The sequence below is a fragment of the Aptenodytes patagonicus genome, chromosome 1 (assembly GCF_965638725.1).
Source record: "Aptenodytes patagonicus chromosome 1, bAptPat1.pri.cur, whole genome shotgun sequence".
Taxonomy (NCBI): Eukaryota; Metazoa; Chordata; class Aves; order Sphenisciformes; family Spheniscidae; genus Aptenodytes; species Aptenodytes patagonicus.
In genome coordinates, this window is record NC_134949.1 from 16,930,956 (window position 1) to 16,958,941 (window position 27,986).

Sequence of the window (27,986 nt, forward strand, 5' to 3'; positions counted from 1 at the left end):
CTGCCTTCTTCATTAATCCCACCAGCTTGCAGAGCAAAGTGACATTTAAAAGGTAATTTAAAAAAAAAAAAAAAAAAAAAGAGGAAAAGTTCATTTAGGAGTAAATTCCTGGGTGAAACTCGTAGCAATGCAGAAGGTCTAAACAAGCCCGGTCCTTTTCTGCATGCCACTTAATCCTGTAAGTGTGCGCTGTGCCACGGGCTATTGCGTGCATCCCTAGCACGGGCACAGACTGTACCTTGCTCAAACAAATGAGGTGCGTCGAGCAGGTCTCGATGCAGCTGAGCCAGTGACATGGTGGCAGCACAATGCCCAGCAGCACTTCGAGCCCCTGCCATGTCGCCCGGGGCAAATGCTTTGTGCTCATCGGTACTAACAGGGGGACAGGGGCTGTTTCAGACCCCTCTGTCCCCTGCCCCTTCCTGGGGTTCCTCCTGCTGCTGGCCCCTTTGACATCCTAAGCCCTGCTACAGCTATGGCAGAGAGCTTTCTCGTGTTGACTTTTGAGGCGGTAGTCGCTCTTACCTGGCAGAGTGCCATTATTGGCGATGAAACTAGCCATGTCGATCGGCTTGCTGTCGATAGAGAGGTTCCTCATGCAGCCAATAAACTGTCTGTTGTGCACTGGGAAATCTTCAGGCAAGTTTGGGACACCGCCAAGGAGGAGAGGGCCGGTTAGGTCCAAAGATCTGAAGAAACAAAGAAATGCTCATAATTTCTTGCATATATTTTGTTTTGTTTTGTTCTTTATTTTACTGCTTCCATAAGCACATTTGAGCTGTTTAGTTTACCTGTGTTGCCATGCACTTCCCTCTGCTACATCAGCACTTCTAGAGCTTGTAATCAAAGGACCTTCCAGAAACACCATAACTTTTAACTTAGGAGCTGTCACATGCATACAGAATCCAATGACCTGTCCCTAACAGTGGCCAATATGAACAAGAAAACGAAAATAATGGGAAAATGTGCAGCTGCAGGACACTTCTTTCTGAATCCAGTCACCCAGGGGCTGGCTTATGCTCCCCAGCACAAGGGCTGAGATGCTGTAGATTTTGATATAATGACTTAATTGTTACATAGTGCCAACCTTTTTTAAATCCTCTGAAGATCTTAGTCTTAATGACATTTGGTGGAGGCAGGTTCCACTGAGTGACTCCACACTGTGTGAAAAGCGTATCATTTGGTCAGTTTGAATTAGCCCCAATTTTTATGGTCCCTCCTTCTCTTGGGATTTTAGAGCAGCATGTGCATCTCAATGGTCTTTCTGCTATGTCATTATTTTATATCCCTGCTATGTTGCTTGCTGTCCATCTCCTCTTTAAACCCAACGGTACTAATCTTTTTAGTCTTTCCTCACAGGAAAGTTTTTTTTTAATACCTAATGATTTTTCAATGGCCTTTTCTGTACCTCCTTTATTTCTATCTCCTTTTAAGACAGGACTGTTAACTTAAATGATGGAAGTAATAAGCTCTTCAGCCATCCCCTTCATTAATAAAGTCTAGCATTTTATTTGCCCTTCTCTATACATTTTCATACTGAGTAGATGCTTTTTGGGGGCCATCCACACTGACCTCCAGGTCTTCTTTTTTTGCATTTTACAAGTAATTTGGGCACATGTCTGTACCTACACAAAACTCTGTGCATTGCACCCAGTGTACTGACACTTGCAGTAGCCCCCAACAAATTCCATCTACCAAACTAAATCTTGTTACTTTTTCTTGTTAAATCATATCTGCTTGTCGTGGTTTAACCTCAGTCGGCAACTGAGCACCACACAGCCGCTCGCTCACTCCCCCCCCACCCCGGTGGGATGGGGGAGAGAATCAGAAGAGTAAAAGTGAGAAAACTCGTGGGTTGAGATAAAAAGTTTAATACTTGAAATAAAATAATAATAATAATAACAGTAAGAAGAAGAAGCAGCAGAATATACAAAGCAAGTGATGCACAATGCAATTGCTCACCACCCGCCGACCGATGCCCAGCCAGTCCCTGAGCAGCTGAGCCCGCCCCACCCCCCTGGCCAGCTTTCCCCCAGTTTATGTGCTGAGCATGACGTCACATGGTATGGAATGTCCCTTTGGTCACTTTGGGTCAGCTGTCCTGGCTGTGCCCCCTCCCAGCTTCTCGCTGGCAGGGCATGGGAAGCTGAAAAGTCCTTGACTAGTGTAAGCACTGCTCAGCAACAACTAAAACATCGGTGTGTTATCAACATTGTTCTCACCCTAAATCCAAAACACAGCACTGTATCAGCTACTGGGAAGGAAATTAACTCTATCCCTGCCGAAACCAGGACGCTGCTTTTCCAACCTAATTTGCTTAGTGGTTAATCACATACTGTTGACTCTCCCCTGGAAGAAGAGAATGAGTGGAAATCGCAAATATAGGGAATCCTTACTTCTTTGAGCCGGTCTGAGTCCCCTGGGCAGCGCAGGTGTAGTTTCCAATGAGGCTCCCAAAGCGCACAGCCACTGCTGTGTCACAGTCGTCCACGGTCACCACGGCCACCTTCTCTCCTGAAGGCCCATGAGGAATTCCTAATCGCCCAATATTGGGCTTCAAGAAATAAACGGCACACGTCTTACAGTGCTACATGCACACAGGATTTAAATGCTGGTTCAGCCAGCTCAACAACATACTTCTTGCTCCCCAAAGGGGACTAGAATAGGATGTGTAAATAAAATAGCAGAAGTTAAGTTGACCTACGACATCTAGGCAAGGAAAAAACCCAATGGATGACTTTAAAGAGGGTCCATACATGCTCAGTGTGATACACAGCATAGTCAGAAGTGGTTTTGGTCTTTTCCACTGCTGAACCACTTCGGCCCAAATCACTTCAAAGAGGCGTTTTCTTACTTCTGCACAGCAAACTCTAATAAATCCTGCTCATTTTGCAACTTTTCACCTCAAGTGAATGAAGTCACTGGAATTTTAACATTGTTTCTGCCCAAAGACAGAAAAACATAAAATGATGTAATATCACAAGTGAGACTAAAGGCTTAAATCAAATTTTCCCTGATGGGGGTACTCTGTCAGGGTCACCACAAACCGAGTGCAGGTTCCTATAAAGGCTGTAGCGAAAGGTTGTCCGATGACCAGGAGGGAGCTTAGATGAAGACTGCTTGTGCCTGCTGGGAGTGCCTCCCAGCTACAAGATGGAGGGCATGGAAACCCACTGCCTATGGCCGAGCTGGCTGAGAAGCCCCCCAGTTTCTAGTCACAGGAAAATAGAGATCATCAACACACAGAGTTGGACAATCAAAAATAAGGGATGGATCTGAGCTTGCTCACGCAGCCGCTTTGGTCCAGGCATGCAGACTGACACCATAGGTGGTGCATGGAAGATGGGAAGAATGTGTTTTAGAGTGGCAATAAATGCTCCGGCTTGTCCTGATGTCTGGCTTCACCCAGGCAGTAGGAAACTCCTGCCCACCCACCCACAAAGTGCCCTGGTGAACCCGGGCCACAAAACTAGTTATCACACTCAGCTTCACACCTCCACCATTACTGGCTCACCCTGCTAATCACCCTGCTGGCAGGTGTTTTCCCCACTTCAGCAACTACTGACAACTGGGGAAATTCAGTGATCCCAACAGGCAGGAAAGTCTACAGGACCACTGGGAATCCAACCCCAAACACCAAACTTCTGTAGCTCCACCAAAAACACATCCTTCATCTCCATTAATTTCCTAAGTGACAAGATGTACCTCAGCATGACTGACAGGAGACCATATCTGCTACACAGAAACTCAAGAGACAGATTCCTCCAGTGGAGAAGTGCATCACGACTGTTAAAAAACGGCGCATGTATAAACAGCAGCATATTAACCTCAGTGAAGAACTAGCAAATTCTGTAAGAAAACCATTTTCCATGTTTAGTGTTCGTAGGGAGCTACAGAGTCCTAATCTACCACTGGTGCAGGATCTCTGAGGACTTTATGGGTACAAGAGAAGCAATGAGCTGAACTCCCCTGGCTTTGCTGCTGTTCCTCTACGGGCAAAGGGACACCTCACAGGAGTGAAGTCACCAGGATCTGACCCAGACACGCAGCACAACTGAAAGCGAAGAGATACTTTTATGATGTGTTGATCAACAATAGTTGTAACCATATGAAAATGGAAGGCGGCTGGGCATCACACTGTAGTTTGCTGTACACTCGCTTTAAAACATACATTGCTCAACTGTGTACTGAAATCCTTTATTTGTACAGCAAACAAGGAAGCAGTAAGGGGATAAATGCCTATTCTTTCTGTTTCGCTTGTACACACATAAATTTGTTAAAATACCAAAAGTCACTTTCATCATGTGTAAAGAGATACAGATTTATTTCTAAGGGTAATTATCCCAATGTATAAAAAACATTTTAAAAAGATGTTTCCTGGTGTCAATTCCAGTTGGAAAGTATTTTCCATTTCCTCTACCAAGAACTAATGTGATCACATAGTTTGGCAGTTATACAGTATAAGGTTTTGACCTCTCTTGAGTGGTATTAAGGCAGATTTTATTTTTTCCGATACTCCCTGGACTTTGCCACTGCCTAGCTTGGAAAGGCAGGAAGCATACATATTTGCAGTGCTGAAAATGTTATTGTATGCAATGATGGCAATGTTAGTGAGCAGCTTTTCAAAGTAAATGAAAAAATACATAGAAAATTAACCAACTGACAGGCAGACCTTCCCTTCCAAAATTAAAACGTTTACATTCTGGGTGCTACTTTTATTCATTTGGAGGAATGATTCGATTAACATTTACATTCTTGTGCTTCACTGAAATAACCTATTGTTTCTTACATGGGAGCCTTGACAAAGGCAGGGTATTTATTCTCGCAGCAGGGGAGATCTGTCCAATGTTAATCAAGATTGCAACCTGATGAGACTCAGCAGTTTGCAGCTGCTCCTTCACAGTCAACTAGCTGCAGTGGCAAATTGATTTTTTCCCCTACTTTTATTTAACATAGCAATTGCATAGTGTTTCTCTAGATGTTGACTGGTCATTGCAGTGCAGACCTCTGGCACCTCTTCGGCTCTGATGACCACACAGAACCATAAGCTGATGAAGAAGAAATGGAATATTCCGGTGAATGAAAAGAGACCTACTGGCAGTTCAAACCATACTTAAGTTCAAACACAGTGATTTTCTGACCATGCTAAAAGGCCCACTTGACAGAACAGGCTTTTCTCAAAATGAAGAGTATGTTGCTGGGAAAGGAAAGAGAGATTCTCTAGTGATTTAACGTGACATGGGCTCTTTTTTCTCTTATATGTGGCAAATACTACACATCATCTCAGCACCTAGCATAGGGAATACTTTGTAACTGAAATAATGTGAAATAAATAAAAGACTGGAACAGAAGGAGCCTAAGTCAGGAGTTCCTTCAGAATTGAATCATGAAACTGATTTTATTCATTTGATATTTTGATTAATACTAGATATAGTTTGCTGGTGACACAAAGGATATTTAAAGTATCACGCATTAAAAAAAAAGAATCACTTTGACTAGCTGAGTCCTAGAAAGAGAAGTAATCACAGAACACGAAACTTGGGATCTAATGACAAGATTTTCTATTGCAGGCTCAAAGATCATCAGCTATAAATGAAGAAAAATAAGAAAAAATTAACTGTATTAATTGACTACAAAACAATTATGAACCATGGTGTGATTAAAATATAAAAAAGGCAATACAACAGTGCATTGTTGCAAAGATGGGTATGAGGGAAATTTTATGATACTGAACAGGATAGAATATTGTGGACAATTTTGATTTCATTTATTAAAAATAATTTCCAACTAGAGCAGATGCACAGAACTGCAGCCAGGGCAATGGAAAGCTTACCTTATCAAACAGACAAAAAGGGCTTGCCGTGTTTAGCCTAGCAAAGTAAAGGCTAAGGAAGAGTTTTGGAAATGAGAAGATGCTATCACTGCAACGGGCACAGTACAAGAACAAACGGGGATAAGATGCCCAGGAGTAACGTAAGCCAGAAATCAGCGGGTGATGCCCAGCCATAAGAGGGGTCATCTTTGGGAAAGTAGCAGGGGCAAAGATTATAAAAAAGAACTTAATTTGTTTGTGATTATAGAAGCTGGTGTTAGCAAGAGGACTGGCCTACATTCGAAAGAAAATAAGTAACAGTAGGTAGTACTTGGAAAATACACAGGAAAGCGAATTGTCACTATGATAGCACACACATTTACATTTCAGGCATGATCTTTGCTTCTGTGGAATCCTACTGGAGCAAGACTGATCCCTAACAGTAAGAACAGCTAACACTAACCAGCATTAATTCACACTATTATTTTCTGGAAATATGTTCAAGGAGTTAAAAGCCAGACTTTCATCTGGGTACTTAGCAGTCCTTTCTGCCTGTCAGACTCATCTCCTGAAACACCATGCTACCTGAAAGGCAAGTTTCATTAGCTGTGCCAATTCTGCACTCATGAGTAAATGTTCAATGTGGTGTACAGGAATTTACCAGCATGACCCCCATTAATGGTAATGCAAGTTGTGTAACTGAGTTCCTGCTCATGGGGCTGAAAATTTACCTTGCACTGCCTAACCCTAAAGGCTGCCTTTTTACTTAGTGCTTGTCCAGCAAGAGGCTGGAATTCAAACTTCAAAGACCACATGCTGTAAAAGTGAGTAGCAAGAAGAAGTACCAAACAGTGCCAGAGAGAGAGCTTGGTTGCCCTTAAACAAACTATGAATGGAATGGATTCATCCTGGACTCAAAAAAAAAGGAAAAAAAAGCAGCCCTGAGTGTCACAGTGTATTATCACCATCACATAGTGATTCTTCAAACATTCTGTGCACCCCATATTAATGTACCTTGTGTTCATTGTACTGACACTTATGTTTGCTGGATATAATCGCATACAGAGTCACTCGGAGGAGAGAAAGAAGCAGCCCTGACTCAGGACTCACATGTGAGAGCAGAAGCCACTTACCCTTCTCTAACTGTGAAACAAGACGAACCATATTTATGTTCCTCAAATAATGGCAATTAGTACATAAAACTGTACACAATGTCATGAAACTTAACTTTGCCTCTTTGAGCTTTCATGAAGGAGATCAATGGTTCCGATGTGTGGGTGGACAATCTCAAATCTCATGTCTAACCCATGACATTCTCCCGTGCCCAGACAGAGTCACAGGCAGACTGCACTTGCAGGAATGACAGTCTCCCAGGATGCGTTTTGAAAATTGCAGTTCCCTTTCTGACCATAGCGGAGTTAACAGTGAGACTCACCTGCTGTCCTCAGTGGTGACCTGGAGGAGTGACCTTCTCAAGCCTCAAAGGTGCAGGTAACTCCCTTTGGCCACCTGCATTGACTTTCTCGGGTTGCAGTTGACAACAGAGTGAGAGAACACCACTGCGAAGGTGTTTTACCACCGATGCCAAATCTGATTTTCGTGAAACCCAAGTACGGAGCAATGAACTGTTTGGACTTCTCCCCACAACTTCAACAGAAAGAAACACATGTAGATTCTCCCAGGTGCATGTAAAATGCTGAGAAGCTTAATCTGTGAACTTGCGTTTTATAAACGGAGACCAGATAGAGGAGAAAAGGTCATCAAAACATCTATTTATAGTTTGCAAATCTACTGCACAAATCTACTCCCATTCCACTTAAAACGTCACACACAGATATTCTCATGTATCTCGGTTTCATTTGGATCCTCTGTTACTTAAAGTAAATATTTAAACTGCGAGAGCCCACACAGTTACTTATTAAAGACACAGATGGTCTAACGATGCGCAGTGAATGGAAAAGACATACAGATTAACGGACAATGGAAGCCTTGTCTTAAATACTTAACCGTTACATTTTTACATTATAAATACTACTGTTTTCAAAAGCCACGATGGAAAATTGTTGGAGAGGTTTAAGCAAATAGTCCAATCTTTGGTAGACTTATTTTGAATTAAACCAGACTAGATACTGTACATGTAATAGTAATACTACAAAGTGCAAATGTTTGTTTAGTCAATCAGCAGCAGTGATGACACTCAGATTCCTGGATCTCACCCTTTTATTAGTTAATCCACAAGATAATAGGGCTTTTCCAAAGGTCCCACAAGCATTTCCTCCACCAGAAACACCTTTTCCCAACTTCCATTCTTAGATAAAAAATTGCCACTTGACTTTCCGCACAGATGGAAAGAGGGAGAGTGGTTTTGGTCGGCCACGGCAGTGTTCCAACTTCATGGATATTCCCTGAACTCAAACTGAAAGCTGTGCTCTCCAGCCCAAACCTTGGCCACGAGGACTTCCGCCTGCTTTAGCCACCCCATTGAGTCTTTTGAAGGAGCTGAGGAGACGATTCAGCAGCAGACTGTAAGTATGGCCAAGACTTTGAAAACACAAACTGGGAACCCTTGCAAACGAGACACAACCCATCTCTTTATGCTTGGCATGAGGAGACCTGTTTTCTTGGGGGACAGATATAATGTTGCATATCGTAAATACTGCATTTGCTCAGCTCACTGTACACATTAAAAAATACATCTAATTCAGAAAGTTGGTCTTTTAGCAAAATGCTTTGTGTGGCATGGCTTAATATGCAGAGCTTGGCTTGTTTGCCTTTTTAATAAGTGCAAATGTGTAAAAAGAAAAGCCATCCTGAAGTCAGTGCCAGCCTTTCAGTGCTTCCAAGAGTTTGCTTACTGGACAATAAGTTACCCTTCTGTTTTTGTTAATCAGTAGCTAATGATTTATTGACTGTTTGGAGTGGTTAAAGGTTAAAAGGAATCTGTTTCCTAGTTATTTTTAATACAAAAAAAAGCACTCCTCTGCATTGTTAATGTGCTGGTTCAGACCCCACCGCCCCCAAAAGTGTTGGGTGGAAAACGCCTCACGTTCATACCCTTTGGGGCTCTTTGCTTCCCAACGCTTCCAACTACAGTAATAATGGGAAAAAATGGAGCAAGCGGCATCAGGTCCTCCTGGAGGCTGTTGCTGGGGCTCCAGCTACCATCGGGGTCTCCCCTCGCCGGCTCCCTGGGGCTCATTAGGCAGCCCGCCAGCCGCCCCGGCTCCTTCGTTAACCTGCCGGCCTCTGCTCCGCTATCTAACACGGGGAAGGGAGAAACCCCCTCTAATTCCCAGGCAACGCTGTGCTGCTTCAGTGGTCAAAAAGCTCATTAAGGGCCCGCAGCAGCGGCGGTTTCCCTGGGCAAGCGGCCGGAGCCCAGCCCCCTGCGAGGAAAATAAATAAATAAACAGGAAAAAACAAACGGGGAAAGTACCGTGCTTGCAATCCCAGCGGGAGAGACTGGGAAATGCCAGAGAAGCTTAGCACCATGGCATGGACTTGCAGACCATTCTGATCAATCGGGAAACTCCAAATTAGGCCAGATTAAGAGAAACCATTAACGTTAATCTCTGCTTTTTAAAGTTTCCTCCTACAGCTTTCCAGAGTACCTTTAAAATAATGCAGTGTGAAGAACTGAGAATCTTTTACCCATCCTGATTAGTCACCAGGGAAAGGCAGGACAAATCATTTCACATAAACCCCTTACTCCTTTGATGTAAGTATCCCCTTTATTCCCTGAATATTTTAATGTCATTTCTTCATACAAACTTGGCTCGAGCCTGTAGAGAAACATGAGAGACTGCGACAGTGAAAAGGAAAACCAAAAAGCTTCCCATCGGTGAGTCAAAAATGCAAATCCTGAAAAGCCACCAGACCAGTTCCTTTTCCTAGACAAACTCCCTGCAACACTGATCTCAGGATCCAGGATGGGCCACAAAGTCAAGCGAGTTTTACTAGCCTGATTTGTTATCTCCTTCACGGCCGCATCCAGAGGCTAAACTTTGATATTCAAAGCAGGAGGCTTTCAGCACAGCTATGAGACCTGACACGCGTGAACGACGCTGCCCAAATTGCTGCTGCTCTTTCGGTGGTAGGGCAGAGACGGGGAGCAGCCCTCCTGTCCCACCATGTGGCAATGGCATGGTGAGGCTGTGAAAAGCCATGGTTACACACACATGGCATCCAGATGTGCACCTTCCCTCCACAGAGTATGACCAGTATCTTCACAAATATCATCCAGCTCCTGCAAAGGGTATGTTCTTGGATTTGACTAATTTTGGCAAAGGCTGCTGTAGTGCTGATGGGAAGAATGAGTTTTCCCTGTCTGCAAATGGAAATTTTATCCTCAAATTTGTATTCCCAGATGCTTCTCAGCTCTTTGATGCTGAATCAGTGACGCAGCAAGAAGGATCTGTTTTGGCTGCCGAGAGACCATGCCCACTCCTCAAGACAACAACCAGTTTTCCGCATGGGAGACACCACTCACCATGGTGCTTTGCTGCTGTGGGTCCCCTCGTCTGCCCTCTGCAGCCCTCTCCTCCCCTCTGATCTGCCCCTGTGGCTGGCGCACTTTCTCCCTGCCCTCTGAACCCTTTTTCTGCCTATTTTGCTGCCTCCCTCCCTTTCACCAACCCTTCCACCAACAAGGATGCTCTTCCAGCATCCTTGGAGAACTGGGAGAGGAGAGCACACAAAGGATGCTGGAAGAGCATCCTTGTTCTCCTTCACATGCTCTCCTCTCCCAGTTCAGCAAACCCTTCTCCCTTTGCTATCTGTCCCTATCTACCTGCCAAAGTACCACTCTCAAATATTTTTGGCTTTATATAAATCTTGTATGTTTTATGACTTAATTTTGCATCCAGGATGCAAATGTTATTGCTGTCAGAGTCCAAGAAATACCTAGAAATAGCACAATGTGACACTTACTCACAGCAACTAACTCCTCCTTGGACTCATCCCTGGTGACACCTTGCCAAGCAAACTGCTGCTCAGTGTGGGTGATGGGGACACAACCGAGTCTGTAAAACCCAGGAATCCCACAATGCTCTAAGGGCTACCCGCGCCATGGCTGGATCTTTGCAAGGGTCTCCTGGTACACACAGACCCCTGCGTGGCCAGGTAATTGCAAAGTGCTGCTTCCCCTCACTCCACAGACAGATGCAAAATACCTGAAAAGTTACTGCAAATCAGCGAGCTACTGTAGATTTACTGTGTGATTAAATGGAGATAACAGCGCACTTCAAAGCACTCAGCAAATTCCTGAGGTGCCATTTCAATGACTCTGCTGGCTTTGCAGAAGCCCTGCCAGGCTGTGCTGCACAGCACAGTCTTCAAGCACTGTCCTCAGGGCCTTATGGTGAGCCAACGGACATTCAGACTCTGCCAGTTCTCATGGAGGTCCCTCACATCTCCTTAGCCTTCAGGAGAAGCTGAAAATCACCGTTTTGGGAGGTGCCATTAAACCTCCAAGGAGTTTCGCGGCATGGAGGTGTTAGGTGGCTTGAGTGAACCTGGCCTCAAGGAGCACCACTGGGTGCCAGGTTCTCCAGAGTGATCTGAGAGCCCCACACCATAGGGAAAGCCACACAGCTGAGACCCAGCTCAGGTGTGGGGTGAGCGCAGACCTAGAAGTGGCAGTGCTGTAACTGGGCACGCAAGTCAAGCCTTTTAAAACCTGGGAGGAATGAGAGGAGTAAGTGCTGAGCAGCCTTGCTGAGGACGAGGCTTCCAGAAGAGCGGGAGCTCGGGTTGGTTTTGACACTACGTGGTCCCTACTATCACTCATAGAACGAAAACCCTGGGGACAGTTTCTGAAAAGTTACTGTTTGCATTTGCGTATAAAATCACTGCCCCAACAATGAGTGTTTTCAGGTGGTGTTTGCAAACTCTGCGAGAACAATGCTTCCAAAAGCAGGCAAGGGAGAGAAAGAGCTGGGTATGCACTTGCCCTCCTCTTCCCCAGCTGCCTGAGAGATTTCTCAAAGCTGCCACGGACAGCTGAGCAACTCAGGGCTGGGGAGCAGGACACACTCTGCATCTCAATGACCTCCAAATGACTTTCACCGCTTTACACTTTCATTTCCCAAGACACAGATTTAGAGGTGAGTTATTTGTTATTTCTTGTCAAGACAATGGAATGTCGCTCCGCTGCCAAATCCTGATTTCCTTTCCCAGATATCAATCACTTTGCACTTACCCTCTACCAGAAAAAAAAACCAAAAAATCAACAAAAACAATTACTACTAATTGAAATCCGCATGACTAAATATTGGTGGAATTGCAGGGAGGGGCTTTTAAAGTCCAGGCTCCTGTGTGCCTATTCTGCAAGGGAAGATCAGCTGCTGCCATTACACCCACTATCACCTGCAAGGGCTCCGCAACCTTGTCCGAACAGGGCCAGGAAAAAGTCAATATTAGCCAGGCAGCCCTTCAACGCTTTTCAGGAGATGTTAGGAATGTAAATGGTTGCCATAGGTCAGACCAAAGTCCCGCTGAGGGAGCGGTAGATGCCGTGGAGGAGTGTAAGAACAGGGCAAATGTGCAGCAACCCTTCTCCTGTCCTCCTGGCTCTCAGCTTCTCACCTGCAATACTGCAGGCTGGAGCTCGAGACGGGGTTTCACAGGATCCAGCCACATTTTATGGATGGAAGGGACTCATGTTATCATCTAATTCCTCATCGCTCTCTACAACTACCGGAAAGGAGGTTGTAGCGAGGTGGGTGTCGGTCTCTTCTCCCAAGTAACAAGCGATAGGACGAGAGGAAATGGCCTCAAGTTGCACCAGGGGAGGTTTAGATTGGATGTGAGGAAAAATTTCTTTACTGAAAGAGTGGTGAAACATTGGAACAGGCTGCCCAGGGAAGTGGTTGAGTCCCCATCCCTGGAGGTATTTAAAAGACGTGTAGATGAGGCACTTAGGGACATGGTTTAGTGGGCATGGTGGTGTTGGGTCGATGGTTGGACTCGATGATCTTAGAGGTCTTTTCCAACCTTAATGATTCTATGATTCTATGATTCTAATCAGCTTTTTGCCTTATACAACCACAGAACATCATCCAGTGAGTCCTGCCTCAATAACACGGCTTGCACCTGAGCTAAAATTTTCCTTTAGAAAGGGAAATACTAACTTGATTTAAAGATTTCAAAAGACAGCGAGACCATCAGAACTGTGGGCAGATTATCATGCAGATTATATACCTTCACTATTAACAATATTGTATATTATTTCTAATCAGAATCTGTCAAGCTTCAGTTTCTATATATCAAATCTATGGTCTTATCTAGACCAGGACTTTCATTGATGATCCTCTGGATTTGGGTGGAAGAGGATGAATTCGGCCTCAGCAAGGACGGGAGTCTCTGAATCTTCAGCCAGAATGCCAGGAAATGACTCATAAACTGAACTGTTTTTGCAGAGATTACCTTTTCTTGTGGCATTTTAAAAATTGAGTTCTGAGCATGTAGGAAATGACATGTTTTGCATCCAGACACGAGGAACAGATTTTATGTGTTTGACTAGAACAACATTTTGAACTTTAAATGTAAAGCTCTGGCATGCATTCAGCAATGGAAAATCTGATTTCTTTCCCTTCCTTTAGATGCTTGTAATTTTAATTGTTACAGTTTTTTTAAATGACCATGCCCACTAGCACCAAAATATACAGTGCAGACAAATAATACAGACGCATAGCTACAAATTCCTCATACCCTCGTGTTGTACATGTGCCACCAGCACTACCTGCCATCATGCTTCTTAAGTATACAAGCCTGCCCACCAAAAAGAACAATAATCTGCTGATACAGTAACTTTTGTTCTTGTAAGAAAATTGTGAAAAACTATCATAACCTGCATCTGGCTACCAATATTGGTAATCCAGTAAAAGCTCCTTGACCCCTTGAGTTGGAAAGTAAATTAAACATGCATGTCCCTCAGGATGCTGGTAAAAATTCTGGTCGTGACTAGCACAGAAAGTGACTTTTTCATTTGAATTGCTTTTCTTCCTTGTGTAACTGAAGAAACCTCAGCAATTTTCTCTGTGAAGAAGAGGTCTTGCACTTACGCAGGTAACCACAGATAAGTCTTTCTCAAAACTAGAGCTAAAGACTTGACTGCGGTCACGCTCACTGTGTTTTTGGTGTTCTGCAAACTTTCCCGTGCTTAAGCAGAAGTTTTGATCCCATGAAAATGCCGTAGAAGGAAAGGCATCCAGCACAAATTGATCTGGTGAAGGATACCATCAGTGCTCCGCTGGAAATTAGCACTGTCCACTGCCTCCTCCTCACAGTGCCACCACTGACCTCTACAACCCTACAGTACCTTCCGCTATTAAATATTAAATACTCACAATGAGATTGGTGATGAAATGATAAAATTAGAAATATGGCTAAATCTTAAGTAAGAATACGTGATTTAAGAGGAAGCACTAAATTTTAACACGCTTTCTGCGTTGCACACTTGAGAGAGCTTTTAAAAGCTATGTTGGCATTTCTTAGAGATATTATGAATTTAGGTTTGGAAATGCAGACCCACAAAATTGTATTTCTTCCTGGAAAAATATGCCCAGAGAAGTAGGATGTTCTTAACTGAACGACATTTTCAGTATTTACAGTACCACCCCCCAAATATTTGCTTAACATTGCAATTAATGTTCTGCATTTTTCTTTACCAGACAACGCCAAGCAATGCTAGAGTGGGCCTGTGTTGATCACAGACACTGTAAACACAGCAAGTCACTCTGAGCCAGCAAAATCCAAACTCTGGCAGGCCCACATTTGATCAACAGTGGCATTATCATAATCTTCAACAACTGCATTGTTTATTTAGAAAATCTCCCTCAATCCCTTAACAAATTAGTCTGGAAGCCACCGGGAGGATTAACTTCAGAAATTCTCCCTCAGATCACAATTACATCTGCTCAGATGTCACGAGCGATAGACATTTGCTTAAGTCATACCCAGCCTTTATTACTAATTGCATTTGCAGTGATTTGACTTCCATTGGGGTCTGTCTTTTCCAACCGAGTTACAAAACGCAGCACTCGGCAGGGACAACCATGCCCCGGTGCGAGAGGTGCTCCCCAGCACAGGGTGTAATACCTATCTGAGAATTTAATTGCCAACCACTTTTCCTGACCATTCAGATTTAAGAAGTAGATGACACTGGATGGTGTCCTGGATACTTTCAGGGCGAAGTCTTTCACCTTGGGTCCGATGACGAAAAGTTATGCCTAGCTGGTGGCAGCTATGTGGCTTTTCTCCAAGGAGCTGGCAATCCCTATTCAGCTGCAGGCATGTGCCTGCCTCATAAATCACCCGCGGCGCTGGCAGCCTCGTTGGCAGGCTCGGCAAGGAGACCGAGAGCTGAGCAAACAAGGCTTTCGTGCTGGAATGGGAGCCTCCTGCCCAAGGGACAGTGCGGCGGCGCGGTGGCATGGGGAAGCCTGTGTTGAGCAGCTGTGCGGTGTTCCTGTTTGCCTGTCAGTCCTGGAGGGACAGGGCACCGTGGACCCAGCACTTCTAATGAGAATTAGTCCCCTTTATAGGAGAGAAAGCAGTAACCAGTGTCATCAGTGTCTTTTGACACAGTTGTCACAATCTGAGTTTCACTAAAATGTTGATATCTGCCTTTTTATTTTTTCCCCAAAGGCAAAGGGGTGAGATCAATTATTGTCCCTGAATAAATGATAATTATATTTCCATAACAGGTGAATTTGCCATCATCAGAGAGGGTCTGTGTTTTCAGAAGGAAATGAGATAACCTGTCTGTCAGCTCCACAGGCCCCAGCATGGGGGCACGTGTGCCGTAGCCAGCAGGGCTTGTGCTCGTCTCTGCAGCAGACTGTCAGAGGTTGCTGTATTTCAACCCACCCTTTTCAAAACAAAGTGCTACATTAACCTCTCCAACAGAGACGAGCACCACTCCCACTGCCTGTGACTGCCTGTGCCGCTTGTGCTTATGCAAGGGATTTGAATTAAAGGGTAGGTCCTGCCTACCCACAGCAGGGGAACGCAAGTGGCCACCGAGCTTCCAGGGGCCCATGAGTGCACCAGCATGCAGCCCTGTAGGGCTTAACTTCTAGGGTACGGCTGTGTCACCCCCCGAGTGACTGGTGGTTGGATGAAGTGTGGTCCCAGCTGGCTCTTGGGTGGGAGAACAGGGGTGGACCTGAGTTTTCAAAAGGGAAGTTTTGCGTATGCATCCTTAAGTCCTTCAGAAGTGCTCTGCCTCTGGCCGCTGCTAGGCAGTTGCGTGACACAGGCTCCCAGAATCAAAACAGAGGTTCTAGCAAAACAAAGGCAGTGATGACTATTAGAGATTTGCTATGAAGAGAATCCTAAAGATAATTGTGCTAATGAGTTGCAGGCATAACGCGTGTAAGAGAATGAGAAAATGCAGGGGTTGTACAAGACTGAACCCAAGAGCTTATGTTCACCACACAGTCCAGCTGAATAAGCAGGGCACGTTCCAGCAAGACACATCACGCGTCTAAGTTACATTTGTGCCATCCTTGCTACAGTGTGCAACTGCCCCCTCCACATCTTCTGGTGGGCCCTGGTGGCCACTGGGCACTCCCCGTTCCCACCACCTCTGCAGCTGCCCCGCGAGACTGCTGCTTCCCCACTCACGTTTCCCTTGGGAGCTCAATGGGTTCATCGGGCTTTCTGTCAAGTCTGTACATTTACCCACGCTTTCCCTTTTGCTAGACCAGAAGCTGCCATTGGACTGGAGATCTGGAAGGCACCTGTGCAGAAAAGCCTTTCAAGCAAAGAAACCGGCTTGCTTTTTCTGCTTCATTTAGAAAACGGGGACTCTCCCCCCAAAAAAACCCCAGCAAACCCAAATCCCAACAACCCTCCCTTTACATTTCCAACTTTGCCAGGTAAATGTTGCAATTTTTATCTCAAGGCCTTTGCTCCATCCATTATAGAAAGTCCTTATCCTGAAGCTGCTAAACACCAGGCCTGTTGTAAAGTGCTTCTTATTTCTTGCTCAGAAATGGTGGTTTAACCTCGGTGGGCAACTAAGCCCCACACAGCTGTTTGCTCACTGCCCCACTGTGGGATGGGGAAGAGAATCAGAAGGGTAAAAGTGAGAAAACTCGTGGGTTGAGATAAAGACAGTTTAATAGGTAAAGCAAAAGCTGCACACACAAGCAAAGCGAAACAAGGAATTCATTCACTCCTTCCCATGGGCAGGCAGGTGTTCAGCCATCTCCAGGAAAGCAGGGCTCCATCACGCGTAATGGTTACTTGAGAAGACAAATGCCATCACTGCGAACATCTCCCCTTCCTCCTTCTTCCCTGCAGCTTTTATTGCCGATCATAACATCATATGGCATGGGATATCCCTTTGGTCAGCTGTCCCAGCTGCGTCCCCTCCCAACTCCTTGTGCACTCCTAGCCTACTCACTAGTGGGGCAGTCTGAGGAGCAGAAAAGGCCTTGACTCTGTGTAAGCACTGCTCAGCAACAACAGAAACATCCCTGTGTTATCAACACTATTTTCAGCACAAATCCAAAACATAGTCCCATACTAGCTACTATGAAGAAAATTAACTCTATCCCAGCCAAAACAGTACACTTGGACATGACAAAAATTGCACATGGAGATGGACAGCGTGCATGGAGTGAAGGTGGGTGGTTTGGAACAGACCTGCAGATGCTTTTCATTTTATTTTAACAGTAAGAGCATTGACAAATACTATCTTCCAATAGGTATACTCTCATTTTATGCCTCTTCAGACATCTATAATCACAGAGCTCCCATAAGACATTCCTCTTTCTGACCAACATATTGCCTGACTAACTACAGGAACAGCAGCAAATGAAGCCCTGACCTCACCTGGGGCTGCTTTTTTCTTCCTGTCTTTTCCTCCCTGACTCTGTCCCTCCTTCCACTTCATTCCCCAAATCCCAGGCAAGTACAGATGGGATCTTTTCCTCTGTTACAAGATGCTTCATCCCAAGCCTACCTGAGCGGGCAGCAGTCCCAACTCCACATTGCCCTCAAGACCCTCAGCTGCCCCCAGCTTTGTCCAGAGCCCAGCAGCCAGGGAGAGCACACAAACTCTGCACAGCAGTGCTGGAGAGCTGCCACTCAGACTGCACTGGGAGCAAACAGGGCTCACTGAGGTCTCCCCAGATAAAGAGCTGGTTGGTTTCGCCCAGAGGTACACCACTTCCCAGCATGGATGGTCAGTCTGTGATCCACGGTATGGCGGATTTGCGGATGCAGATTCAAAATGGTAAGCTCTGCTGGCACCGTAGTGCAGCTGTACAGGCATGGTTAAATAACTCTTTGGGATCAGTTTTGGCTGAGGAACCCTCAGGTGAAGGAGAAAGCCGACCTCCTGCCCACTCGCCTGCTGGCTGAGCAAGCGCAAGGGGAGAGCTGCAGCACGCACCCGAGGTACAGAAAATCAATTACAGTGCAGGTCTTGGCACTGAAACAGAGGGTGTTTTGGCACCTGGAAACAGCTTTCAGCCGGTGGGTGAGGGATAGATCCTCCTCGGGAAGGAAAGGTACTGGCAAATTCTACTGTGCAAGTGGGCTGAGAGCTAAATCTCTACAGCATTAGCTCAGACTTTGGCGATACTCAAGCTCCAGCTTGCCCCAGATGAAGGCCAGTTAACTCAAGAGAAACCATCTCTTACCACAGGCAGGAGATTTTCGAAAGCATATGTGAGTCTGATTTAGAGCAATGTACCTCCTGTTCTTTGAATTCACAACGCACTGAAGATCAGCCCTAAGCAGCCCTCATTTCTTTTAAGTTTATCTCCGACTGAAGAATTTGCCTGTTTTCTCCGGCAGCTGTCTTCAGGCTAAACGCAGGTCTGGGCTCTGCCGGGTGGGAAGCGCACAGGGATGGAAAGCAGCAGGTAACTGCTAACTGCAACCGCTGTGAAAGGATGGGCTACTCCTAAGACAGTCAAGCATCTGAAACAACCACCACGGCACTCTTCAGTCTAAAGAAACGCAAGAAAGGAGTAAAAGAACAGCAGCTTACTATCAATTATCAAATATGAGAAGAAACCTTAGCCCAGTTATAGAAAAAGGGTAATGTTTGTCCTGAATATCTTATCCTAGGAGCCCGCAGGCTGAAGTGACCAGTACAGCTGAGATACTCTCCGGGGCACCCATCATTTACACCTCCTGACCATGGAAGAGGTTCCCACGCACACGCACTGCCCGGTCTTACAGTCGTTACTTTTGTGCGTCATTCTGTGAGTCATTCAGGGATTTGTTCATCCCATCCCCCACAATTACGGTACTGCACATCAGTGATAGCAAGTTTCTCTCTGCTCTTCTCAAGTTTTCTGTCATTTAGGTAAAATTATCCTATGCTCCCTTAAACAGATGCAGAAGGAGCTTCTGCCTACAGCACAGTAACGTCCTTAAGCGACTTTGATGTCATATATGTATAAGTAACATATAAGATGCACAGTATATAAATATACATGTACATGCCCTTTATAATTAAAGGAACATGTCCATACGAAAAACATTTTTATCTTGTGCCAAATGATGAATTCTACCCTGAGGTAATGAATCAGGTAAAACATTAACATAAATTTGATGGTATATCTCAAATTCTGAACAAAATTGTGTTTCTATCAGAAGTTTGGGAGAATGGCTCGAAGTTTTCTCTTAATTAAAAACACCACCCACTACCGGGCTCATTAAAATGTCCTGTCCCAAGCACTACCTACAATCATACATCATCCTGTATGTGCAATGAATGCCAGATAGTTTATGTGATATTATTAATACTGAGCATCGTTACCATCTAACTTCCTGGTGGTTTTGCTCCTATTCCAAACAAATATCAGCATGGCTAAACCTACTGACTGTCACTCATGCCGGCAGCCTCAGTAGAGCCAAAGGATAAGGACCAAACTCCACCAGAGGCTGGCTGCACTCTCATCACGTGGAACGGAAGCACATTACCAAGGCAAAGAGGGCAGCTCATATTGCTGCTGCCCCTTACGCCAGCTATCCTGTGAACAAGCAGCAGGTTGCTTCTGCAATGTTTCATCAGTTTTATTTGCCATTTATTTGAAATCTTCCCCCTTCTCCCACCTTTCCTTCCAAAATAATAAAAAAAATCCCATTTCTTCTGAATTTCTTATCACTGTATCACAGAATCATAGAATAGTTTGAGTTGGAAGGGACCTTTAAGGGTCATCTAGTCACCCCCCCTCCCCCCGCAATGAGCAGGGACATCTTCAACTAGATCAGGTTGCTCAGAGCCTCGTCCAACCTGACCTTGAATTTTTCCAGGGATGGGGCATCTACCACCTCTCAGGGCAACCTGTGCCAGTGTTTCACCACCCTCAGCCTAAAAAATTTCTTCCTTAGATCTAGTCTAAATCTACCCCCCTTTAGTTTAAAGCCATTCCCCCTTGTCCTGTCGCAACAGGCCCTGCTAAAAAGTTTGTCCCCATCTTTTTTATAAGCCCCCTTCAGCCTACTGATAGGCTGCAATAAGGTGCCCCCAAAGCCTTCTCCTCTCCAGGCTGAATAACCCCAACTCTCTCAGCCTTCCTTCATAGGAGAGCTGTTCCATCCCCCTGATTATTTTCATGGCCCTCCTCTGGACCCGCTCCAACAGGTCCATGTCTTTCCTGTGCTGAGGGCTCCAGAGCTGGACGCAGTACTCCAGGTGGGGTCTCACCAGAGCAGAGGGGCAGAATCACCTCCCTCGCCCTGCTGGCCACGCTTCTTTTGATGCAGCCCAGGATACGGTTGGCCTTCTGGGCTGCGAGCGCACATTGCTGGCTCATGTCCAGCTTTTCATCCACCAGTCTCCCTAAGTCCTTCTCTGCAGGGCTGCTCTCAATCCCTTCATCCCCCAGCCTGTATTGATACCGGGGGTTGCCCCGACCCAGGGGCAGGACCTTGCACTTGGCCTTGTTAAACCTCACGAGGTTCACACAGGCCCACTTCTTGAGCTTGTCCAGGTCCCTCTGGATGGCATCCTGTCCCTCTGGCGTGTCAACCGCACCACTCAGCTTGGTGTCATCTGCAAACTTGCTGAGGGTGCACTCGATCCCACTATGTCATTGATGAAGATATTAAACAGTACCGGTCCCAACACAGACCCCTGCGGGACGCCACTCGTCACCAGTCTCCATCTGGACATTGAGCCATTGACCACTACCCTCCGGATGCGACCATCTAACCAATTCCTCACCCACCGGACAGTCCACCCATCAAATCCATACCTCTCCAGTTTAGAGAGAAGGATGTTGTGGGGGACCGTGTCCAAGGCCTTACAGAGGTCCAGATAGATGACATCTGTAGCCCTTCCTGTGTCTACTGATGTAGTCATTCCATCATAGAAGGCCGCTAGGTTAGTCAGGCAGGACTTGCCCTTGGTGAAGCCATGCTGGCTGTCTCCAATCACCTCCCTGTCCCCCAGGTGCCTTAGCATAGCTTCCAGGAAGATCTGTTCCATGATCTTCCCAGGCACAGAGGTGAGATTGACTGGTCTGTAGTTCCCCGGGTCTTCCTTTTTTCCCTTTTTAAAAATGGGGGTTATGTTTCCCCTTTTCCAGTCAGTGGGAACTTCACCGGACTGCCACGACTTCTCAAATACGATGGATAGTGGCTTAGCAACTTCATCCACCAGTTTCCTCAGGACCTGTGGATGGATCTCATCGGGTCCCATGGACTTGTGCACCTTCAGGTGCCTTAGATGGTCTCAAACCTGATGTTCTCCCACAGTGGGCGGCTCTTCATTCTCCCAGTCCCCGCCTTTGCCTTCTGCGGCTTGGGCGGTGAGGCTCGAGCACTTGCTGGTGAAGACTGAGGCAAAAAAGTCATTCAGTACCTCTGCCTTCTCCGTATCCCGGGCAACCAGGTCTCCCATTTCGTTCCAGAGAGGGCCCACATTTTCCCTCGTCTTCCTTTTATCACTGACGTACCTATAGCATCTTTTCTTGTTGCCCTTGACATCCCTCGCCAGATTTAATTCTATCAGGGCTTTAGCTTTCCTAACCTGATCTCTGGCTGCTCGGACAACTTCTCTGTATTCCTCCCAGGCTACCTGTCCTTGCTTCCACCCTCTGTAGGCTTCCTTTTTGTGTCTGAGTTTGTCCAGGAGCTCCTTGTTCATCCATGCAGGCCTCCTGGCGTTTTTGCCTGACTTCCTCTTTGCTGGGATGCATCGCTCCTGAGCTTGAAGGAGGTGATCCTTGACTATTACCCAGCTTTCTTGGGCCCCTCTTCCCTCCAGGGCTTTGTCCCATGGCACTCTACCAAGCAGATGCCTCAAGAGGCCAAAGTCCGCTCTCCTGAAGTCCAGGGGAGTGACCTTGCTGTGCGCCCTCCTCAGTGCCCTAAGGATCTTGAGCTCCACCATTTTGTGGTCACTGCAGCCCAGGCTGCCCTTGAGCTTCACATTCCCCACCAGACCCTCCTTGTTGGTGAGAACAAGGTCCAGCGTAGCACCTCTCCTCGTTGGCTCCCCTATCGCTTGGAGAAGGAAGTTATCATTGATGCACTCCAGGAACCTCTTGGATTGCTTATGGCCTGCTGCGTTGTCCCTCCAACAGATATTGGGGTAGTTGAAGTCCCCCATGAGGACCAGGGCTTGTGAGCGTGAGGCTGCTCCTATCTGTCTATAGAGGGCCTCATCCAATCTGTCTTCCTGGTCAGGTGGCCTGTAGCAGACCCCCACCATAATGTCACCTGTCCCCGCCCTCCCTTTAATCCTGACCCATAAGCTCTCGGTTGGCTCCTCACCCATCCCCAGGCAGAGCTCCATGCACTCCAGCTGGTCATTGGCATAGAGGGCGACACCCCCTCCTCGTCTCCCCTGCCTGTCCTTCCTAAAGAGCCTGTATCCCTCCATCCCAACACTCCAGTCATAGGAGCCATCCCACCACGTCTCCATGATGGCAATAAGATTGTAAGATATATCTCTTGAGAAAGCAGGTCACATACAGGTCACCTTTAACTTAATACCTCCCATTGATTTTAATGGCTGCGAGATCAGGATCCCAGAAGGTAATGTGTTTGAGCTAACAAAGTCAGTGAGTAGCTTTCCTCCCTGCCTTCCCCCCGCTGTCAGCAAACATCTATAATGGCAAGTAACACTGCTAACAGGTAAACTGATACCTTGCTACTGGGTAGCTGACAAGACTTTTAATATATAACTGAAATTAGAGAATGGTTATAAAACACTCCTAGTTCACTTCTGCTCTCTTATAGCTACTAATTCCTTCCCCTTGGTGTTTTCTCTTCCAGAAATTCAATACAGAGCCAACACTTCCTTAGTACAACATCCATGTGCTTCCCTTAGGCACTTTCACTGAAGCCAAGTGTGTCAACTGTTACCAGGGGAGGAAGCATCCATTTCCATCACTACACGGTAAATGAAACAACATTGCTTCCCTTCCTCCTCTGATACAATCTGTTTCATTAGTGCAGCGTTTTACAGCGCCTGTACATACCAGGATTTGTAAGAAAGCATCAAATACTTGAGGTGATAGAGAACTGGTTTGATGCTTCTCTGCAAACACGGTGGCACAAAGCCGGCTCTGGACTCACCTCTTGCCAGTGAGGCTCCAGTGTTTGTCCCTAAGTGGCAGGGGACCCTCATGATAAGGAGTTAATTATAAAACAACATTTTTCAACAACACTGAAAATAAATATTACCAAGCACATTGCTTCTGAGCTGAGTACAGAAAATAATTTACAGGAGTCACTTCTACGCTTACTTCCTATTTCATTATCGTTATTACCAAACTGCCTTTGCGCAGGGTGGCAGCATCACCAGGATGCCGCAGAGCTGCGTGCCGCGTTAAGGAAATAGCTGCTGCAGAAGTTTCTCACCAGAGTCGCCCCCAGTATCCAGGTCACCCACTCCTGGAGTCCAAATTCCAGTGATGCTCAGCCAAACATCATCCACAGAGCTGCAGGTGCCAAAAACCACTCAACCTTTGCTCGTATCCGACCACAATCAACTCAGATTGCAGGAACAGCTTTCAGAGCTGTGAAAACTCATCTATGAAAATTTGCTTTGGACTGAAGTGATTCAGATTATGTATCAAAGCCTGTTAGTCATTCTCCTCAAAAACTAAAAATGAAAAAATAACCTCAGCTGTGACGAAATCTAATACTCCTTATGTGAATTACAGCATTATCTGAAAGCTCCGAAGAAGACCAAACCCTTTTTTTTTCTTGTTAGATACTGTACAAATGCGGAAAGAGGGAAATAACCTGAACAGTTTCCAGCTTAATTTTTAAAAAGATACTCTAAAGAAGCTTAACAAAAAAAGGAACTGGGAAAGAAGGATGAAGGTAACAGAGTACCTGACCCCAAAGGCTTGCTGTAAGCACAACAGGAAATTTTTGAATCACCTTTTATTTGAACCTGCACCACAACATATCTCACATTTCCAAGACAGGAGGAAAGGGTCCAGCTCGAAGAAGCCTGTCACTGCCTGAGGACACAGTGGTGGGTAGGAAGAGGACAGGCACAGCTGTAATGACCCCAGCAGCAGGACGAGCAGCCTGGCAGCACCTAGCTGTAGGAGTGTGAACAGTAAGGCAAGTTCGGAATGTCTGTATGGGTTTTGCTGTGCAAAAAAAGCACAGAAGCAACACAGGAAGGGACTGATGAATGGATAGGCAAAAGTGATCATATCTATTAAATAAAGAAAACCTGCTGATGGAGCAGAAGGCAGATGGAGGGAGATGAAACTCAACATGAGTGAGGGATAAGAAAGAGCAGGTATAAACACCTCTTTAAGGGTTTTTTTAAGGCGGGACACAGACAAATGAATAAAATGGATCTCTACGGGTATCTGGGACGACAGGTTACTCATTTCCCGTGGACAGCATTGGGAAGAGATGTCTGAAAAGGAGCAAAGACCAGAAGCTCCCTGGGCAAGCAGCTGAACAGAAGAAGGGGCAAGGAGCCCTGTGGGGATGCTGGCGGAGGCAGCCCCTGTGGCCCCGCAGCCAGGGATGGGGTGCTGCTGCAAAACGCCAGAGTGAGCCGGAGGGCAGAGGGAGGGAGGGGAGTCCAGAAGGGGCTGGAGGTGGGGATCAAACATGAGCTGGAGGCAGGGAGGAGAGAGCCGGCTCAGGGGAGCTGTGCCTGCTTGGGGAGGCTGTGTGGTGTCTGAGCGGAGAAAAGGGGCTGAAGTAGTGACAGGACAAGGACCTGACACTGTACGGAAGGATTTCGGAAAGAGCGGAAGGATGCAATACCTGCAAAATAACATGAGTGCATAATTTAAGCAAACTCATGAGTTTTGGGTACTCTGTTATTCAAACACATCTTAGCTGAGTCAAGTTTAGACACAGCATCCCATTTACCTTGGCACAACCCAAATCCCTAAATTATCGCTGTCTTTTCAACCTCCTCACAGGAACTTTTCTTCCAGCTTTGTTAAAACATGAAGTAGCCAAGGAACTGCTTCACAAACAAATACCAGCCGAGGCGAAGGCTTAACCCTGCTGCAGGGCGTGGCGGGCAGCCCGGTGGGCAGACCTGCAGAGCTGCCTCCGGCTGCCACTGTCCCACAGCGCCTGCTCCTTCCTTCACTGCCAGAGAGCTGGTGCAACATATGCAATTCTCAGACATGCCGGAAAGTCCTAAGGGCATACTAAATACATATAGGTTACAATATCCTACTTGTGCCTTTTACTCAATATTGTGAGCTCCCCTCTGCCAGCCCAAATTTAACCATTCTGGAATAAATACTGCTAAGGGGAAGGTGATGACCTCGGTCTCTAACACGGACAGCAAAGGGCAAAGTGCTGCTCTCCACAGTGACCCTGCTTTTCATCACTTTTACGTCATGCGAGTGCAAAGGCAATGATTTCAGTGGTGTTTCCTGGCACGGCCCCTCTGCTCTCCTTCTCTCCCATGAGTTTCCTCCTGTGCAGCGGGGACTGGCTCGTTCCCCTTTGAAAAACTGGGGCAGAAGAAGAAAATGATGACAGGGCGCACGTGTTAACGACAGGAAAACACCAGCTGCTAATATGGCCCACCTACCAGTCTGCTCAAACAGCAGCAAGTCCTGAAAATGAACCTGGGGTTTATTTTTAACATCCGTGTCAGATCTCTTTGCCTTTTAAAGAGCGTCCTGGGGCTGCCCGGGCCCCTTATCTGCTCAGCAGCACTTCAGCAAGCCGCTCCAGCAGCTGTCTCCATGGCTGTGCCCTCCCCTCCTCATCCACCGAGGAGCTTGAAAGCTGGAGTGTCCCTCCGCTGCCTCAGCAAGTGCCGTTTACTCTGCTAAAGTGATACGCTAAGAAATACGCAGACTATGGAAACATGGCATGTTGCAGTTTGTAAGGAAGAGCCTCGCAGTGTCCACAGATGCATGCCTGGCGATACATCAAGTTTCACTTCTATTTATCTGTGCTCTGGATAGTAGAGAGTATGTTAAGTACAAAACTTACTTTATAAGTTTTAAATTTTTTTAAATGTAAAATAACTAATAAAAAAGGGTTTTATTTCCTCAATAAAATATCCTTAGGCTAGGAGACCCTATCTAGGAGTCCAAAGAAAATTTTAATCCTCCCATTCAAACTGCCACACAAACTGTGATGAAAGGATGCAGCGCTGGGAAATAAAGAACTTGCTGATCATATTAATCCTTCATCTTCCATTCAGCTTCCTACACCAGTATCCTGTTTCCTTTTTAACAGCCAACAATGCTCCTCTATTTCCTTACGCGATCCCCCATAATGCTATCATGTCAGACTTAAAAGGAATGCTTCTCAGTAACTAAACGAATTCTCTAATTTTTGTTATAGATTATAGAAGAGCTCCGACATGTATCTGTAAACAGTGACACCGTACACCCTAAAAGCCCGCTTTTTGGTTCATCACAAAATGGCTGGTTTGCACAAAGCCCCCCGCCTTTGGTTCAGTCAAAGTGAACCCGCTCCTGACAGCTACCAAGGGCGCAGCTGTGGGACAGGGACCCCGGAGCCCACCTCGGGGTGCCATGGACTGCGCGCAACGACGCTTTTTGCATTTCTCTTGCGTATCTTTTTATATAGCAGACAAAAAAAAATGATTTAGTAAGATAGCCCTTTATTACGGAAAAGCGTCAACCATTTAATAACCAAATTTTCCAAACCAGAGAAGCTTGCGCCAGCTAAACTGGTCATTTTACACAAGAAAAGACAGTTATAGGGAACAATTTTGCTTTGCTTCAGAAAATTCTACAGTGGTGGTTTGTAGTTACTACACTGAAGGCTCCTGCACTGCACAATTCTTTAAAAAGATCCAAATCAGTGAATCAGTTGTTTTAGATACACTGACACTTGTGAGGGTTTAAAGAACTGAAAACTAAAATAGTTCCAAGTACCTGAAAGTTTCCCTGGTAGTACTTCTGAAAAGGACATACTAGGTCTGATTTTGCCTTCCTGAGACAAAACTCAAAAGCCCTCAGAGGGAATTTTTGTCCCAGGCAAGGTGAGCAAGACCAGTATCATTTGTGCAGAGCTGTAAGCAATGTGCCTGGTTAAATAAATAAAATTCAGGTCACCCGCACGCATCAGGTCAGAGCTAGATGACCCACGCCTCTATTACTTTACAAATAACAGGCTTATCACCAACACAATTAGTCTTACCTTATTGTAGTACTGCACCTGGACCGAGTGCCACTGCCCATCACTGACCCCTCCGGGAACAAAGGGTGCCACCGTAGTGGTTGTCTCCCCTGCAACGGCAGGCAGAAGGGAAAAAAAATCAGTCAACATGACTGCAAATTCTGCTCTGCACTAAATCAAAACACAGAGAGACCCTCATCGGGCACAGGATGCAGCTGTCTTACTTCATTACGGAGGAATTTGGGTTTTTGTCCTGCGAGACAGTAAATATCCCCAGTTTCATGGAATTATTTTGGTGCACAAATACAAAAATAGCTTCTGGCATATTCAGGTGAATTATGTTATTTTTTATTATGCTTCTGCAGAGTGCGGTAGCAGATACAGCTATTGCTGAAGTGGTCAACTGAGGAAAAAATGTACATGAATTTTTCTGCGTGTCTGCCAAAAGCAGCACTTCAAGGTTTTTTTAATATGCTAAGTATCGTGCCAGGATATTTTGTCAGGGAAGAGAAGCCTACTCCTCATCAGAGCTGAGAAAGTGAAATCCAAAAGTACTCTAGTATAAAACCCATGGACGGTAACCTTGGTC

The 27,986-nt window shown here is 45.9% G+C and overlaps 1 protein-coding gene across 6 annotated transcripts in view; it reads right to left on the reverse strand.

The window, feature by feature from the left end:
- The window catches only part of CELSR1 (cadherin EGF LAG seven-pass G-type receptor 1), a 179,480-nt gene that overhangs the window by 48,796 nt on the left and 102,698 nt on the right, over window positions 1-27,986 (reverse strand). For all 6 annotated transcript variants that reach the window (XM_076328940.1, XM_076328944.1, XM_076328959.1 and 3 more), the window contains exons 5-7: window positions 27,419-27,507; window positions 2,397-2,554; window positions 526-689 (exon numbers count right to left, since the gene is read on the reverse strand). In XM_076328940.1, the coding sequence (XP_076185055.1) occupies window positions 526-689; window positions 2,397-2,554; window positions 27,419-27,507 (411 nt within the window). The remainder of the gene's footprint in view (window positions 1-525; window positions 690-2,396; window positions 2,555-27,418; window positions 27,508-27,986) is intronic.